This window comes from Bubalus kerabau, chromosome 1 (genome assembly GCF_029407905.1).
Source record: "Bubalus kerabau isolate K-KA32 ecotype Philippines breed swamp buffalo chromosome 1, PCC_UOA_SB_1v2, whole genome shotgun sequence".
NCBI classification, from domain to species: Eukaryota; Metazoa; Chordata; class Mammalia; order Artiodactyla; family Bovidae; genus Bubalus; species Bubalus kerabau.
The window spans coordinates 80,559,247-80,578,085 of NC_073624.1; the positions used below are offsets into that span (position 1 = coordinate 80,559,247).

General features: G+C 34.0%; 1 protein-coding gene across 6 annotated transcripts in view; it reads right to left on the reverse strand.

Moving 5' to 3' along the window:
* Positions 1–849: 849 nt before the first annotated feature.
* The window catches only part of KIF21A (kinesin family member 21A), a 187,417-nt gene continuing 169,427 nt past the window's right edge, over positions 850–18,839 (reverse strand). For all 6 annotated transcript variants that reach the window (XM_055580593.1, XM_055580585.1, XM_055580576.1 and 3 more), the window contains 7 exons: positions 15,986–16,122; positions 14,266–14,446; positions 12,309–12,473; positions 10,230–10,347; positions 8,632–8,802; positions 6,717–6,916; positions 850–2,097 (listed from right to left, as the gene is read on the reverse strand). In XM_055580593.1, coding sequence (XP_055436568.1) covers positions 2,004–2,097; positions 6,717–6,916; positions 8,632–8,802; positions 10,230–10,347; positions 12,309–12,473; positions 14,266–14,446; positions 15,986–16,122 — 1,066 coding nt within the window. In that variant the 3' untranslated portion in view covers positions 850–2,003. The remainder of the gene's footprint in view (positions 2,098–6,716; positions 6,917–8,631; positions 8,803–10,229; positions 10,348–12,308; positions 12,474–14,265; positions 14,447–15,985; positions 16,123–18,839) is intronic.

The window sequence follows — 18,839 nt, forward strand, 5'->3', positions numbered from 1 at the left end:
TACTCATTGCAAAGGGTACAGTTAAAGTAAATGTCAAGGACTTCGTTTTTAAAAATAAGACCAGACAGTTCATGTATCACACCCCCTTGAATCACATGGCCAGAAACATGGCATATTGCCATGGTGAACTACAAGGTTAGGGGCAAATGTACTCTGTCTGCACAGCCATGTGCTCAGCAAAAATCCTCAGACTTCTATTACTAAAAAGTAAGAGAGGCAATAACTGGTAGTGGGTAACTACCCATTAAGTTGGACATAATTTAACACCTGAACCATCATCACCATATCCCTCTACTCTCCCAGCTCACCTCCTGCAATACCTGCCTTCCATTTCCTCTCCAAGTAACCAAGGTTGCTATTATCCGAATCATTATGGGAATATTTTTTATTTGTTTAATCATCTATGTTCAAATCCCTGAACTATATAGTTTAATTCCTTTAAATAGTAAGTTTCTTGGTTCCTCCAAGATTAGGTTATGGTTTACACTTTCAAGAATATTTCACATCTTGTGTGTGTTAATCATTCAATCATCTCTGACACTCTGTGACCCCATGGACTGTAGCTCATGAGGCTCCTTTGTCCATGGAATTCTCCAGGCAAGAATACTAGAGTGGGTAACCATTCCCTTCTCCAGGGGATCTTCCTGACCTAAGAATCAAACCCGGGTCTCCTGTACTTCAGGCGGATTCTCTGATAGCAAAAAAAAAAAAAAAAAAAAAAAAAAAAAGAATGCATATGTAATGCTGGATAACAAAAAGATGTCTTTCTTTAAATCACACAGATAAAATAAACTTTTACAAACACTGCCCATTTTCATACTATTAGGAAAAGAACAAAAGAATAAAAATTATTCATAGCAACATGTTTATTTAAGCCCTAGCAAAGCTTTCATTTACAAGCAAATATTTTGGGAGGAAAAGATCACAAGACAATATTTTCAAGTGTCATGTCACTCACATAAAAATTAAACTTGAGGAATTTACAAATTAATATTCTGAGTAGGCATAAATTATACATCCTTTTGCAAAATCCAATCTACAACATTTAAAATTCATAGTTACAACATAAGACATTCTTTCTTTACAGTCTACCTATTTACATAGCTTTTCCCACTGCAGATGATAAAGTTCTCATCATAGCTACCAAGGTTTGCAAACACAGTATAATTAAAATATATTTAGCAGCATATAAAAATTAGATTAAAAGGGAAAGAAATACTACTATTAAATAAAAATGAAATTAAAGGTGGATAATAGAAACAACTCCATAGGAAAATAGATGAAAATATATTTCTGTTAGGACATCAAAAATGTTTCCCATCACAGAATGTATGCACAGCACTAATAAGATAATTTAACAGCATTTTAGTCCTGAGCACACAAATAGCACTGCAAAACTTTGGTCAATACAAGTAAATGTCAACATCTAACACAATCTGTTTAACATTCTTTGTTAGTAGATTAAAGTCAAATCCATTTTATGAAAAATCACCATCAATAATATTCTCACATCTTTTTCATTACATTAAAAGAGCTTTTAAATTTGGGAACCCTCTGTAGACTGACATAAATACCAGACAAACCAATGTTTGACTAACACTCCCATATGCTTTAGATATGTAAATCAGCCGAACAGACTACACGAATGAGATAACAGTGGGTGGCATTGTATTCTAAGTGTATTTTCTGTCACAAAAGCAGACATTTTGCATTTCAGATAATTTGAAGATTTTTTTTATAGATAGGAACAAAAATCCAGCCACGAGCAAAGTGTGAATCAGTGTATCAATTATAGGTTATATATGCATTGGTAGATATTGAAATTTAGCACATAGACGACACACTTTTATTATAATACCATTTATATTCAGTAGTTGGATTCATATATATTTTCCAGTTAACTCCATTCACAAGTTTTTGCCTAATAAATGCAGGACAACATTTTCCATAAAGAAGATAAAGTATTATCACAGTATTCAGTTTCTGACTATCTTCATTCATGTTTAATTACTGGCAATGTCTTCCCCCAAATCTCCTGTGTCAGAGATTTGACCATCTTGCAAATTTCGAGTCTTCCAAATTCTCACAGTTCGATCACTACAAAATAATAAATTAAAATGAACATGTGAAAACAGGTAGAAAGATACAGTTCTTAGAAATACTTATCAAGAAACATTTACAGAAAAGGTCTTTAATAGATATAGATAAAAATATACATTTTCCCATAGGTATAGCAAATAGGTACCCATAATAATGAAATTAAAAATAGTTTATCTTATCAAAGGGTTACTATGTGCCAGGTATTGTTACTATGTTCCCCTCACACACATTAGTGCATTTTATTCTCTTTACCTACCATAAGATATAGATAATGCCATTATACCCCATTTATGATGAGCAAATTGGGGTCCAAAGAAGTTAACTAATTTGCCCGAGATCAAGCTCCCCTGGTGGTCCAGTAGTTAAGACTTCGCCTTCCACTATGTATGCTGCACAGTGCAGCCAAAGAAATAAAAATCTGCCCAAGATCACAAAGTGACAGCACCAAGATTTGAAACCAGGCAGACTGGCTCCAAGGCCCCATCTCTTAAGGCTATATTGATATAGTCAGTACATATGGTCAGAGGTCTTCAAGCATAAGAGCCCAGAGTAAGATCACAGTGAGGAGGCCAGGGCAGGGATTCCAGAGAGTTGGTGAATCTGTCAGTATTCAGGAAGAATTATGTTCAGGTGAAATCAGCCTGAGCCCACAAAAAAAGCAGGCAGCTACTAGGAATTAGACAAACACTCTACCTGTCATAGAACATAGATGATTCAATGCATTTCTGAGAAAACTTACTTTTATTCACCTAACATGTAGGTTCTGGGTACTAGTCATTAGACAGTTACATTTCTCCTGGCTCTAGAAAGACAGTGTTGCTTTTCTCCAATTTCTTAATAAACCCAAAGCCAAAAGAAAGAGTTGCCATGAAACTGTATAGTTTAAAAGCATTTCAAAGATAATGTAGCATATTTTGAGGATATAGAAAGTTTAGTGACTTGTCATTGTAACATTACAGAAGACAGAGTTGAGCCTAGAATCCAGGTTTTCTAGTTTGTAATCAATAATCTCCTCACCCCTAATTCTTAATACATGGGGGAAAAAAATCACATTTTTTTCTATTTTTCAAATCTACATGAGATGATGGATATTAACTAAGCTTACCACAGTAATCATTTCATTATACGTGTAAGTCAAGTCATTCTACTGTTATACCTTAAACAGTGTTATATGTCAATTATCTCTCAATAAAACTGGGGGAAATAATAATCTTTCACCAGCCCACACAGCACAGATAATTGAAAACAGCAAGGGGATATGTTCACTTGTCCACCCATTTATCCATTCCATTTATTCATTCAACCATCCATTCAACAAATGTTTATTGGGAACTTGCAGTGTTCCAGGCATTATTCTAGGTGCTTGGGATCAATTAAAAATAAATAAATAACAGAATCCTATGCTTTTGTAGATCATATATTCTAGCGAAAGGAGACAGACAATAAAACATGATAAAAATTATATAGTTTATTAGAAAGTAATAAATGTGACAGAAAAATTAAAGAGTATGGCAAAGGGGATCAGGATCAGGAGTGGTAGGTGATAGGAGAGATTACCATTTTAAATAAAATCACAGGGTTATTCTTACTGAGAAAGAAAAATGTTAGAAGATCAGGATCTCTGAAGGCACTTTGGGCCAATGTCTTAAGGCTGGAATAAGCCTGATATGTTCAAGACCAGCAAAGATATTATCAATGCTGTAAGAGAAGGAACATGCCAGAGGGTATTAGAAGGTTAAGATGAGAGATGGCAAATGCTCAAGTGGCTTAGATCAAGTACAGCCTCTACTTTAGATAAAATGAATGACCAGTACAAGTTTTTGAGCAGAGAAAGAACAAGATGATCATAATTTTTAAAAAATTTTTAAAATTACTCTGGTGTCTGTGTTGAGAATAGAGTACATATGGGCAAGGAACCTTGCTTGTTTAGGAGGCTATTGTAGTAATCCAAGAGCTGATGGTAACTAGGGTCAGTGAGGTAACCAAAGGCAGGGTGAGAAGTAGTCAGATTCTAGATATAATGTAAAGGTAGAATACCAACATAGTTTGCTTATGAATTGGATATGGAGTATGAAAGAAAGGGAGGAATGAAGGTTTCTGTACTGAGCAACAGAAATAAAAGAGAAGCCATCAGCTGACATGGAGAAGGACATAGGATGAGCAGGTTTCTCAGGAAGGCTGGGGGTTCAGTTTTGGACATACAAAATCTAAGACGAGCAAACCTCCACTACTACTCATGACAGAGTAACCTGTGCCAGGTTAACACTTCTGTGAGTTAACGCAAAGTGAAAACTTGACAAAATACATGGAACAACTATTTTCAGAACCTGGGGGATGGGTACTTTAGGCCTGTAATTTCTGAGAAAAGGGAAACAAGAGAAGGTGAGCTCTGTGACAGCCCTGGCTTGCAGTCTGGAAGCTCTTGCCACACGGCAGCAAGGAAGAGGGGAAATGAACAGAAGACCACAGAATCAGAGTTGAAAAGACAGTAAGAAAAATCTGGGAAGTGTGAAATAGCTGTAATTTGTAAAACCAAATAGAGAAGAGGGGAGAGCTACGCAAAAAGGACTATGGAGTTATAGGGAAAAACATTCCATCAATCTACATACATAGGGGTCCCCTAATGTCTTTGACTGAAGGCTAAGCTGCACATGAGTAGAGTCAGATATACGGCCAGACCAAAACACAGCTGTGAGAGTCAAGTTCTGACCAGTAAAGTAGAGAATAGCATCAAACATTCAAGACATTCAGTAAAAACGCAAGAGTTGAAGTCTCAAAAAGATGAGCTGAACCACAAGTAACTTACATAACTTTAAGTAAAACCCACTGTCTTTAAAGGAATAAAACAGAATCCAGATACTCAAAACACAACACAACAATGTTCGGCATTCAATAAAATATTATATGACATAAAATCAGGAAAAATAAGACCTATATCATAAGAACAATCAATGCAACAGATCCAGAAATCATATATGACAGAATTACTTACACATGGACTGTGAATTATAAAGTACCTCAGTTTTCCCACCTATAAAATAGGAATTACAATAATACTTTCTAGAGTTCTTATGAAGACTAAATGAGTTAATGCCTGAAAACACTTAGAACAATGTCTGGTAGATACTAAGCCCTATATAAAGTTTTGTTAGGTAATGAATAAGTAGAACTAATTTGAAAATAGGCCTTCTGATTTTCTTGGTTATTTTCCTGATTTTATGTTACATGGTAAATACATCTGTACTGATGCACTGTGGGTAAACTGAGGACATTTTCAGTTTCTTAAAAATAAAACTGTATCATTACATCATACCTCAGTGATCAGACCTCAGTGAGTCATAATAATCTTATAGTGTCCCACAGCTATGAGGGGTATTATTTCCCATAAATTGTCAAACAAGTTTCTAAGGGAATAAACAAAAGTGATGAAACTAAGAAAGTAATATATCTCGGAAATAGCATCAATGAAGCATTTAAGGTAAGCATCTTAGAAAAACACAAATGTATTTTAGAGATGTATTTGATGTATTTTAGAGATGACAGAAAGTAAATTGAAATGAGATGAGGGATTCAGTGGAAACAGCACAAATAAAAAGAGACACCACAGAAATTTAGCAGAAGTTTCAAAATAAAATCAGGGTAATTGTAAAATCAGGTAAAATCAGATGAATCAAGAAATGGCTCAATAAATTAACATAATTGGTACACAAATGACATAAGGAGATTTTCATGAGAAATTACATTTTATTTGAATGAGATGAACACCTCACATTATAGTACATATGATTTCCTTTCCAAAAGTACTTACACATAATGTATTATGATATAATACATATTGTGTCATTTTTATGATCACATCTCTACACCTTCTTCAGCATCTTCTTAAATGCCACTTTCTCAGTACGATTTTCATTGTCCACTCTGTTGTGCAACCCCTGTTCCCTAGTGATGCTCTCATCTCCCTTCCCTGCTTGCTTTTTCTCCATAGTATCTCTTACCATGTAACATATTTTACTTATTCATTTTTTTCTTCTCAGAATGAAATTAGGATTTATATGTGTTTTGTTCAATTCTCTATTCCCAAGATTTTAAATTAGTGCCTGGCACACAGGAGATTCATAATGAATGAGCAAATGAGCAAATAAATTCATCAATTCAGCCATTCTAAGAGGGAGGGGGTATATATTATTACTATGTACTTAGATTTTAAAGGAGGTGGAAGAGGCATAAAAGAGTTTTGTTTTTTTTTTGTTTTTTTAATGATTTGGTCTAAATGTGAAGAATGAGGTAAGTTTGATGCCTTTTCTGGAAAGACAATTTAGAAATTAATCACTTCTGAATGATTAAAAAAAAAAATTAAAACTGCTACAGGAAGATCTGGTAGCAGACTTCCTAGTCTAAGCAGAGAGCTCATTCAGCAGTAACACTATTATATAACCTGGGGAGCCCAAACTCAGTGACCACAGTGCATCTCATAAAATAGAAATAAAACATCATAAATAGACATTGGAATAGCTGTAATAAAAGAAAGATTTCATATGTTCTACATTTCCAAATATTTACAACCTATAGTATTTATTAAATCTGAACACAAGTAACCAATAGGAAAAACTTACTCAGCTGCAGTAAAAATGTGGGTGGAATTAACACATATGGCATTGATAGGACTCTCATGACCCTTCATCTCTCCAACTGGCACAAAGGTATCTATGTTCCAGAGTTTCAAAATGCCCCCTCTGCAGCCACTGAGCAAAACTGGGTGGCCTGGTACCACTTCCAGGGCACAGACCCAATCCTTATGTGCATTTGGAACTTGCTGAAAGAAAAAGGAAAAATTAGCAGCTTAAGGGAAGCCTTTCAAACTGACATTTTCACACCAAAATAAGTAACCAAAGTTTTTATTGACAAATTCAAATTTTGGAACACTGAATTGGTCTGGAAACCATAAAAATTATTTTCTATTAAGTAATTCTTAATGAGTTAAACAGATAAATCTGTAATTTGCTCCTCAATTTAATTCACTAGTTGTCATCAGTGTTATCAGTATTAAAGGGCTACAGTTTTAAAAAATCTATAGACTCTAAAACACATGGAAAGTATACTGAATTTTTCAAACATCACTTCCTCTTCAAAGGAGTAAATATCTCACCTTTCTAGAAAATGTATCTCACACAACAAGTTTGAAAACTACACCTGGTATGTAGAATATAGGGACTGTCTCCTAAAATCACTGCCTTAAATTTTGGAAGAGAACATAGAGGCCTAAAGCTTTTTGAAGAAGGCTGGAGCTAACCTACATGTTTCACAATGTGTATATGGGCTTCCCTGATAGCTCAGTGGTAAAGAATCCATATGCCAATCCAGGAGACTCAGGTTTGATTCCTGGGTTAGGGAGACCCTCTGCAGAAGGAAATGGCAACCCACTCCAGTATTCTTGCCTGGGAAATCCCATGGACAGAGGAGCCTGGCAGGCTTCAGCCCATGGGGTCGCAAAAGAGTCAGACACAAGTTAGCACAACAACAACAACAAACAATAATTATAAGCTCAGACTATATGACCACATTTTATGCATATATATATTCATATATATAATATAAAAGACATCTTAGAATGTATATCTATAAAAGAAAAGCTTTTGAGTGCAATATATGTGCCCGTTGCCAGTTTTTTCTATTAGCATTCATGCTACTTGTTCATTTTTTTTTTTTCATCTGATTGTAAGGAGGAAAGTGTGAGCAATTGCAATACCTACATACACACTCATACATTTATAAGAAAAAGCCTGAAATTGAGAACAATTCCTCTGGGAATTGGGAAAAGCTACTGATATTTGATTATACTGACAAAACACTTCAACCCAACTATCATTCTATAGGGAATGAGAGAACCACCATTCTTGGATGTATGAAAATGAGATGAAGAATCATTTAGACTGCTTTGACCTTAGCAAAACTTGGTACTCTGTGGAATATGTGTGAAAGTATTGAAAGTATTAGTTGCTCAGTCATGTCCGACTCTTTGCAATCCCATGGACAGTAGCCCACCAGGCTCCTCCATCCATGGAATTCTCCAGGCAAGAATACTGGTGTGGGTTGCCATTCCCTTCTCCAGGGGATCTTCACAACCCAGGGATCAAACCTGGATCTCCTGCATTGCAGGCAGATTCTTCACCATCTGAGCCACCAGGGAAGCTCTTGGAATATGTGTACATAAAAACAAAACAAAATGAGAAACTGACTTCTTCACTCCAAGCCTGTATTTAGTAAACACATGCACAGGGTAATCCCAGAGCATCCAATTCTTATCAGAGTCTATTCTTCTCTTATCTATGAGATATCATGAAATGTCTAATGCTGCCCTTTTCATAATTAGTAACTCTGGTAGGTGATAATGAAACACTTTTTAAGAGAAAGCCCTGATTGATACCATCCCTAAAGGATGAAAATCTACATAGAGACTCTTTGTGTTCTTATTAGAATACTGATGACTTTGAAGTACCCACTCCATCCCATGAAAAGGTTTTGAATTACCTGTAGAAGATCTTTTTGAGCTAAATCCCATTTCTTGATTCCATTATCTCTGGACCCACTAAATAGGTTATCCCCATGTATGGTTAATGCTTCAATGCCATCATAATGAGGGGGCTCAAAATTGTGGGTGGGAGTCACAGTTCCAAGAGCCCCTTCAGTTACATCAAACATCTAAATAAAAGCAAAATGAAAGTAGTCATCCTCTTTAACTTACAAATAAGCACCTTAGGTATTCATTCATAGAAACATGTACACATGTATATTAACTGAATGTGACTTGTTATAAATATTTTACTAACAAAAATATTAATAAAAATGACTTCCTTTGAGTGACTCAGGATGAACCTGAGCCCTCTTTTTCACAGGTCACATGCTTACATGTTTGTAAGCTCTTAAGAAAGACAACCAATTTTTTCATGTGTAAGTGTACAAATGATATGTTAAATAATAAAAATGTTACATGTAACAATCCAGTTGAAACTCAAATAATGATATGATTGTTATTTAAACACAATCAGGCAGCTCTGCAATCTTGGTGGTCATCACAAATTCTCCAAAGCTGCTATTCAATTTCACTCCCTTCAGTTGCCCTCATTTCTCTTAACTACTGAACTTGTGAGTTCCTAAAAAGTCTAGTATAACCAAAAATAGACTTTCTGGACCACCCCTTCCCCTCACAGTTACAAAAGTTTCCTTTTATTCTCAAGCATTCTCTTATCCTTCCCTTCTTTCCAAGATACTAAAGTGTACTTACTTTTTCTCAAAGTTCACATCTTTGATCTGATCTTATTCTTTTTTGATCTGATTCACCAATCACTACTACTTTACTCTTCACACTTTCCCTCTCCATTAAGCCTATTTTCTAACCATATAAACATGCTCAAGTCTACCAATACAAAATCCTCTTGCATTAACCATTCTATTTTCAAGTCATTAACCCACTTCTCATCTCGTAACAAAAGTTTCTAAAAAAAGATTACTTACACTCTTTCTGTCTCTCTTTATTACTATATTTTCTTTTTGTTCCTGTTGGTCCTTACAGGATTCCCCAAGGCTGAGTAATATCAACCTCTCTCCTTTGGCCATGTCAACTACTCCTTAAACATCTGCTTCTATTTGAATGGTTCTGAAACATATGTGTCTACTCATAACTTATCGTGGACTTTGTACTTGCCTTTCAAATGGCATATTGGCTTACATGAAGAGGTTCTCTATTAGTATTTCAAATTTAACATCTCCAGAATCAAACTTCTCATCTCTCCTCATCTTATCTGCTACTGGCATAAAACAAACATGAAGACCATAACATGCTCAGTATAAAAGATGGTGACGATGAGATTTAAGCATTAGTTGGATGACTGAGGTAAAAAAAGTCTTTAAAAATCCCTCCCAACATATCCTCTATGAAAAAGTGAGAATACATTTTTAAATAAGACAACAAAATCAGGAACTGAGTGAGGAAAAGATCAGGAAGAAAAAGTAAAGTCTAGAAATGAGAAAAAAGGACTGATTAAGAGAAAAGCATCCTATGTACATCTGAATACTTCAAACTTATCATTTAATAGGAGAATATAATTCAATAGCCTTATTATACACACTTTGATGTAATGATCCTTGGAGCCAGTGATGATTAGATCTTGTCCATTAGAAATCCGGTCTACAGTAAGACACATAACAGGGCCTAGATGTCCTGTTAACTTTCCTGTGGACTGAAACCTTTAAAAAGAAAGAAAAATAATTTTGTTTGAAAATATTCCTTAGTATGCTGAGGCTAAGTCTTTGCTAAAACTGTTCTTTTTTGATTTAACTCCATCTCTATGCAACTCCCCTCAAATTAAGAGTCAAAAAATAGCCAAACTAATTGATTCTCTGATGGAAGTTTAGGAATCCTAAATAAGTTATTCCAAAGTGACTGATGTCATTCAGACAGTAAAAAAAGCCTCAAAAAGTCCAAAAACTTGCCTAGGGCTAATTTTAACTCCAACCTAAGTCCAGATAAACCTTAATCTGTTAAATGTCTCAACATGTTATAGACATATGATTGATTTATTAGGGTCAATTTTAAATTTGACTAAAACAACTATGTCACTGATATAATTAGAAAATAACAATTTGGAGAAAGTAAGATTATTTTATTATACTCACATATATTTTCATATATACACATATATGTACACCCATATGTACACATGTATTATACACATATGCACACATATTTGTGCGTATGTGTACATCAGAAAATATAGTCCATTTCATCAATTATTACAAAGATATGAAAATGGCCAGGAATATACATGACTGGTAGAAAAACGTGTGATGTCCATTGTCAGGAGGTGGCAATGAACCTTTGTTTCATAATCCTACCTCAAATCAAGCTGCTGGAATACAGAGATATATCTAGCTTCTAGAATATTACTATTTCTTGTAGCTTTTTTTTATAGTTAATCTGTTAAAATGAATCTGTATTTAATTATGTTGCTAAAATCAAGCAAGTTTCAAAGGATCTAACTTTTCAGCAGATCAGAAAGTGTAAAAATTTTTAGAAGCTGGTATCTTTTCTGTCTCATGTCATGATGCTGAGTATCTTCCTCCATGGTACTCTGAATACAACTCAAGTTTAATATCTCTAAGAATAAACCCGGTTCTTATCACATTCCAAATTTTCTTAAACAAGCACTGTTTTAAATTTTCTATGTTTTATTTCTAAACGGTCCTCATGACTGTTTCTTCTTTCTCTTCTCATTTATTTATCTATAAATTATGCTTATTATACTTTTTCAGCCAACCATTAAAATGTTACAAGTAATAAGTAGTTACCATCAAAATTTCTAAAATAAATGTCCCTTTGATTTACCACTGACAAAACCCTTCTAAATGGGATTATTACCTGAATTACCAACTTTACTAAGAATCTTGTAATTGCCTATTTAGTGGCCTTTATTCTCCATTACAAGATGAGTTCTAAGAAGGTGGACATCAAATTTGTCTTGCGCATTATATATCTCCAGTACCTACCATAGTGTTGGTATAAAGCCTGCCACAGTTGATGCTGAATAAATATTTGTTAACTAATAAATAAATATTCCCTTGCTGCCAACATTTTATGAACTAGAAAAGATTCTAAAATAAACACTCAAATGAAGGATGAAAGCTCCTACTTCATGGCAAATAAAAATCAAATCAAAGATGTAATGCATGGTATTCTCTTTTTACTCACTTCATCTTCTTAATACTTCATCATATATAGATGTATAATTTTATATTCATAAAAATCCTGTGAAGATTTATGGTCAAATTTATAAGGTTTATAAATTGAAAATTTTGAAATATAAGATGTATAAGTGATGTTACAAAAAAATAATTCCTTCAAAGGTACTAATGCAACTAGCATGAGAATCTTGTTCTTTTCCTAGTAAACAATACAACTTATTGACAAACATTAATAAAGTCTATTTTCTTTCATATACTTTTTTCCCCAGCAATGGAGATTAAAAGAAAGAAAAATTTTGAGTGTGCTAATGAGGATAGACGAGACATTTAGGGGTGCTGAATCAAACAGAAAAATCTAGGATTTTATATTAACTTCTTTATACAAATTAGATTGCACAGGCACTAATATTAATGTGTGAAAATTGCATTTGCCATATACAGGAAGTACGTTTTCTTTAAAATTCTACCTTTTAAGATCCCACATTCTGACAGCATTTCCAGAGGCTGCATAGAGGAAAGTCCCAGTTGGGTTTAGCGAAATTTGATTGATCTGGTTTTCCCCAGAAGGAATAGCAACTGTTCGGCTAGTACTTGCAGAACAAGCATCTCCAAGAGTAACCAGACCTGAAGACCTTAACAGAGACAAAACAAAATAAGTCACAATTCTGGACAACAGTTAGTCATAGAATTCCTTAAATTCCCAGGAAACTGGCTGTAGGTAACATTCGTGTTCTTTGGTCACTGTGTGCACTACACCTAGCCAGCACTTCACATGCACATAGGTGGCTCTAGTAAATGAAAGTGCCACCTTTGTGTCACCTTTCATTTATCTTCATTGACAGATAAATGGAAAAAAAAGGAATGCAGAAAATAAGATGACATGGCTTAAAACTCTTACTTTGCAAGTTATAACACTAGGAGTTTGGGGCTCTATTAGTCACTGTGTCATGCTCAGTCATGTCCGACTCTTTGCTACCCTATGGATGGTAGCCCGCCAGGTTCCTCTATCCATGGAATTTTCCAGGCAAGAATATTGGAGTGGGTTGCCATTTCCTACTCCAGGGGATCTTCCCAACCCAGGGATTGAACCCACGTCTCCTGCATCTCCTGCACTGAAAGACAGACTCTTTACCACAAAGCCACCTGGGTATCCAGGCTCTGGGCCCTATTAGAGATGACTTAAATATGATTCAGAAAAGACTGGATGGCAAAGATAACAAAACTCAACAAATGATGTGTGCATGTGCTCAGTCACTCAGTTGTGTCCAACTCTGTGACCCCACAGACTGTAGCCCGCCAGGCTCAACAAATGATACAGTGCCACGAAGTTAATTCATTTTCCTGCAGCTTGCAGAAGTCCACTGAGGAAGAAACCAATATTTCTTTCATATATATGATATGACCCTTTGAGTAAAAGTTTTTGTATACTTTAACCCAATCATATATGGACTGTTTACTATGTGGAAAAGACTTCAACATGATTTATTTCCTCAGCTAAATTCTAAATAGCAAATATATTTTTCAATTTTGAATCATTTTATTAGCTAACTTCTAAAAAAATCAAGTTACAATCAACATTTTCAAATGATTTTAATGAGTCAACTGGATTGGCAAATTTCTAAGATAGTGTTTTTCCCTATAAAATTTCCCTCAAGAAACCTGTATTCAGTATAGTAAATACTTAGTAGTCTCAACATATAAAATAGCACTTAAGTGTTAATAATCTTCACTCTACAAATTAGTAAAAATTAACCATCCTTATGCTCCTTTCTCTTATTTAAACCAATATAATTCATTTTTTAGTTAAAATTTTAATTATGTGAAACAGTTCATTAATCTTATGGGAAAAAGAATCATTATTTGCTGTACATTTTAAAGACATATATAATAACAGATGCAGAAAACAAATTCATTCTCCAATTGTCCAATCTACAATTATGAAACACAGGCTAACATCAAAGCAGTGTCAGTCTTAAGAAAAACACTCCTCAATTATTCAGTTATTCAATAGATGCTAACAGAATTTTGCAAGTACTTCTTAATGGTCTATAATGGTGATTTCAGCCATTTTCCAAGGAGTGGCATTCATTTGAAATAAGTAATGTAAATCATTTTACTACATCAAGTAATACTGAAAATTCAATTCCTTAGTTTTGGGGAGGAAGGAAACATGAAATGTGTATTGAGTCACAGATTAAATATGACTTTTCCTTCTCCTTTTCTGTTTAATATTAAACTACTGTATTTTATTTTCTCAATATTTTTTCACCTTATGTTATATACATTCTTATTGTAAACATTTTAATATTCTTTGCAAGTGGACAGGTATAAATAAACAAAAATGCATATATAGACCTATCTTTTCTTATATTTTATAAACAGGAACTATTTGCCCCTTATGCTATTTGCCTCTAAGTTACTTACGTTAGCGTTCGAACACACTTTGCTGAATCTCTGATATCCCACACCTTAATATAAGATGTTGACACAGTGAAGACCAAACTTGTATAATTACAATATTTTACAGATACTACATTGTTGGGATGACCTCCCAGTGACATTATCTCCTGCCCAGTCACCAGATTCCATACTTTACAAGTACGATCTAAAAGCAAATAAAAAAGAGGAAATATTGTGGATAAGAACTAAATTAGATTCTCTTAGCAATAACAATTTCTCTCCTATGAGAAAAAATGAGATAAGAAAATGGTAATTATTTAATTAACTTGCAATAGCATCCTAATTCTATCCTTGACATTTTGCAGCAGGTTCAAGGGCAAAGTAGGTATAAGGATTAGATGAAAGCTAGGATATCTGGTGTATGTATCAAGTGGTATTAAAGAATAATTATACAAAATTTTAAAATAGACATATTGATAGTCTTATTTCAAATTGCCCCTGAATTTAAAATGGCCATTCCAAATCAGCCTCTTCAAAATATTTTGTTTTGATACTCTCTTACCTTCTCACAACACTCCACATGCAGAACTACATACACATTTCTTTTCCAGAGGTCACTAATTGACGTCATTAACATAATCATACACATGATCATTAAACTATTCTATTCAAGACTTTGAGTTTCTGACATAAGTATCTAATTATCCCGGAGAAATAAATTTAATTTGAGTTATTAGAAAATTATACTTTTACAGAGCAATTTTTTTTTTTTAATTGGGGAACTGCTTGCTATTATTTATAAGTGCTGGCAGGATTCTTCCCTTTATCTTGTAATATCCTTAAATGCTAAAAGGCTTTAACCAGCTTTCCAAATTCCTGCACATGCTTCCTTCTCATCTTTCCAGCCTCATTATCCACCACTTCTACATATATTGTACTTTTCAAGCCAAATGGATTTTGTTTCCAAAACCATCTACCTCCATGTCTCTGCTTACACTGCTCTCTAATCATGGTTGCCAATTTTTATTTGCCAATATCCAAACAATCCAGTAAGGTTCACCCTAAGTGTCTCCTCATTAAAGCCTTCCTTATTTTTCACAATTTTAGCATAATCTCTTTCTCTTCTGAAACCCCAAATATTCATGTATAACTCTTTAAATCATTTATAGTTAATTTCTAGTTGCCTGCAACTGCAGGTTTGGTGATGCGCAGACCTAGGTTTCTAATCCTGGCTCTTCCACTTACTAGCTAAGCTTATGTGGAAAAATCATTTAATTCTTGGAATCTTCAGCTTCTTGATCTGTAAAATGAGGATGCAACTTTGGCATTGTTGTGAGAATTAAATGAGATAAAATTTGCACAGTGGCTAGTATAGTTTCAGACACTTATTAAGTGCTTAAGAAATGGTGGTTGCTACCCGTCTTATTCTTTTACCACACATTGTAATGGCCTTTTATGGATTTTTATATAGCCTGCGTTACTAAGCTCAGGGCTTTGCATGCATTAGGTGCTCAATTACCAAATCGGAATGTATTCCTTCACCATTCTATTCACATAACATCAACAGAGATTTTACTTTTTTCTCAACTATGTATTGATTTTATATTTTATATAATTCAGCAGTTGAACAATATCATCTTTCAGATTCTTATGAGTCTTAAGCAGCTTGAAATTTTTCAAAACCTGTTAAAATGTAATCATTAAAAAGATCTGCTAAATATTCACATGACACAACTATTAGCACCTTTTGATCCAGTGAAAAGAAGATCATCAGTAGCATCCACACAGAGCACAGCTTTTGTATGCCCTTCAGCTATATGAATACACTGAAGTGGAGAAGTTCTGATTCCTTTTGAAGCTGGAAACGGGTTGATTATGCCCCTGAGGTGGGGAGAAAAATAAGATTTTTTTCAGTAGCTATATCATGAAACTATTTTTTATTTCTCTGACTTTAAGAAGTTGTTCTAAATCATTGGTACTATATAAAAACCAGAGTCGGACACAACTGAGCAACTGAATTGAACTGAAAAATCAGATTGCTCCTTGTCTTTTTTTAAAGCAAAGGGACAAAGTGTGAAATTATAATAGTAGTGATGAAGTGTCTCAACTATTTAGGAATCTTCTAGCAGCTGTATTCTGCAAAGAGCAAAGTCAACAATACATTTGAATTTTCTCACTAACAATTTTATCTCCTCAAAGTTTAATGAAGTAATATTGGGAGCTATTCAAATATAGTAAATTATGAAAAATAAGAAGTATTAATGATGAAAAACTGGAAGATGTAACTATCAGACTGGAATTCTATGTCAAAAAAAGACATTTTAAAGATGGTATAATACATACTACCTAAAATACTAAGAAAGCAGATTTCAAACAAATTTAAAGAAATACAAGAATGATTGCATAAATTGAAATCTAAAGGGAGAATGGCTCAAAAATAACAAAAGCTTTAAAAATTCTAACAATCTCAAAGAAGATTTTTTTAAAAAAGCATAAAATATTAAAAGAATAGTGATGCTCTTTGGATCTTTCTCCTAAGTTTAAAATTTTTTCAATTTCTGCTTTATGCCACTGGATTATGAACTGTGGAAATGTAAAGTTTATCCAAACACTGTCCCTATCCTAAAGGAGTTTAAGACAGAATCTGAATTGAAGTAATTGTATTGGGAAGACTAAAAATGAGAGTGAATTAAGAAAAAAAAAAAAAATATATATATATGTTAGACATATCTTTGCTCAGAGCAGGAAGAAAAGTTATGCTGAAATATGTCCATTTTATGGGCTTCCCAGGAGGCATCAGCAGTAAAGAACCTGCCAGTGCAGGATATATGAGAGATGCGAGTTCAGCCCTTGGGTCAGGAAGATCCTCTGGAGGAGGGCATGACAACCCACTCCAGTATTCTTGCCTGGATAATCCCACGGACAGAGGAGCCTGGAAGGCTACAGTCCATAAGGTCAAAGAGTCGGACATGACTGAAGTGACTTAGCACACATGCACGTGTGTCCATTATATAAGAGAGATGGCTTAATATTAGGACAGATTCAGAGATAAAGCTGTCTGTATCCACATTCTTGATGAATGAGAACAACCTTTAAGATGCCAGGGACAGAAATAATTCAGAAGAAATGTGAGCCCAACATAAGTTAGAACTGACAATGGACATTCAATGAGTTCAAGTATTTCTATTTTTAAATCATTATATCACAAGATTTTGAAAGTATATACCATTGTGGAGGAAAATCATTGTTGGTATGCTAAGAGAATCAATAAAGGGGATAAAATGTGTAGATCCCATATTCCAGAAAGGAGAAAAAAAAAGTGGATTTCAGAAATTACAAATGGGTAAAACTTGTTTAGTTTCATAGAGGGAACTATTAAATAAATAATTACAAAAATTACAAACATCTAACTGCTCATGAGTAAGCGATAACATCTCATGGGGAGTTTTTTTGTAAAATTAATAGGCAGCAAACTAGGGTAATGTCATATTCATAATGTATATTGACTCCAATGAAGTCCATACAAAAAGCTTTTCAAATAATATCCCTACATACATGGTGGGTGAGTTTGAAATTGTTGTAGTAAGGTAGTTCCATCAGTGGCAGAAAAGTACCCTAGAATCAACATTCCTCTCAATCTGGAAAAAGGTCTTCAATATCTAGTCAGTCTTTCCACTGAACTGAAGACAGATATGGCATGCTTCCTAAATTAACATATTAAAGAGCTATACTGTCTAGAAAATTATTCCCCAAAACTGTTTAAGTATGTACTTAGCACTAAAATATTCACTGGATAAAATTTAAACATAAAATTTAAGTTGAAGATAGAACAGAATGCTCCAAATAGGAAAGGGTCTTAATTAGATTTTAAAAGCTAAAGAAATTTGTTTATTGAATACAAGATCAATGGATCAACAATGTATGATTCCTCTAACACTATTTTCAATAACTTCTGAAATATAAATAAATATTTCAGGAGAAAGAAAGCAATAGAACTACTATACTCTGCCAAGGCTACATCTAGAATGAAGTGGAATTCTAGAGGCCACATTTTAAAAAGAGCTTTGAAAACCTGGAGATTTTCCAGAACAGTAGAAGCAAAAAGAAGGATCTGCAGACTATATCACATTAGAAACAGATTAAATCTATTGAGCTGATAAAAGAACCTTCATTGGAGAGACCATACAAAAGTACTAAATATTTAAAGAGCTGTCATATGCATGCAAAAAAGATGTACTGGATTAATGCTAGTATAGCTCAAGAGGGCTGATGACAGACCAAAGAACAAAAATTTAAAGAGGTAATAAATTAGGATCAGGATTAAGAAATATTTATTTTTAGGATTTAGTTATAATGATTTCAAAAAGTAAAGGGAGTTTCTCATCAGCAGAAATAAGACCAGGAACATGGATGGATCACATGGATCATCCATCACATGGATGAATAACTACAAAATCCAAAGTATTATTTGTATATACACATTAATTTGAGATCCTTAAAATTAATGCTCAGTAATTTGTGGGTTATCTAAAAATTTAACAGATTGAAATAGAAATGGTAGCAAAACCTCCTCAAAAGTCTAAAATTGCCAATTTGAA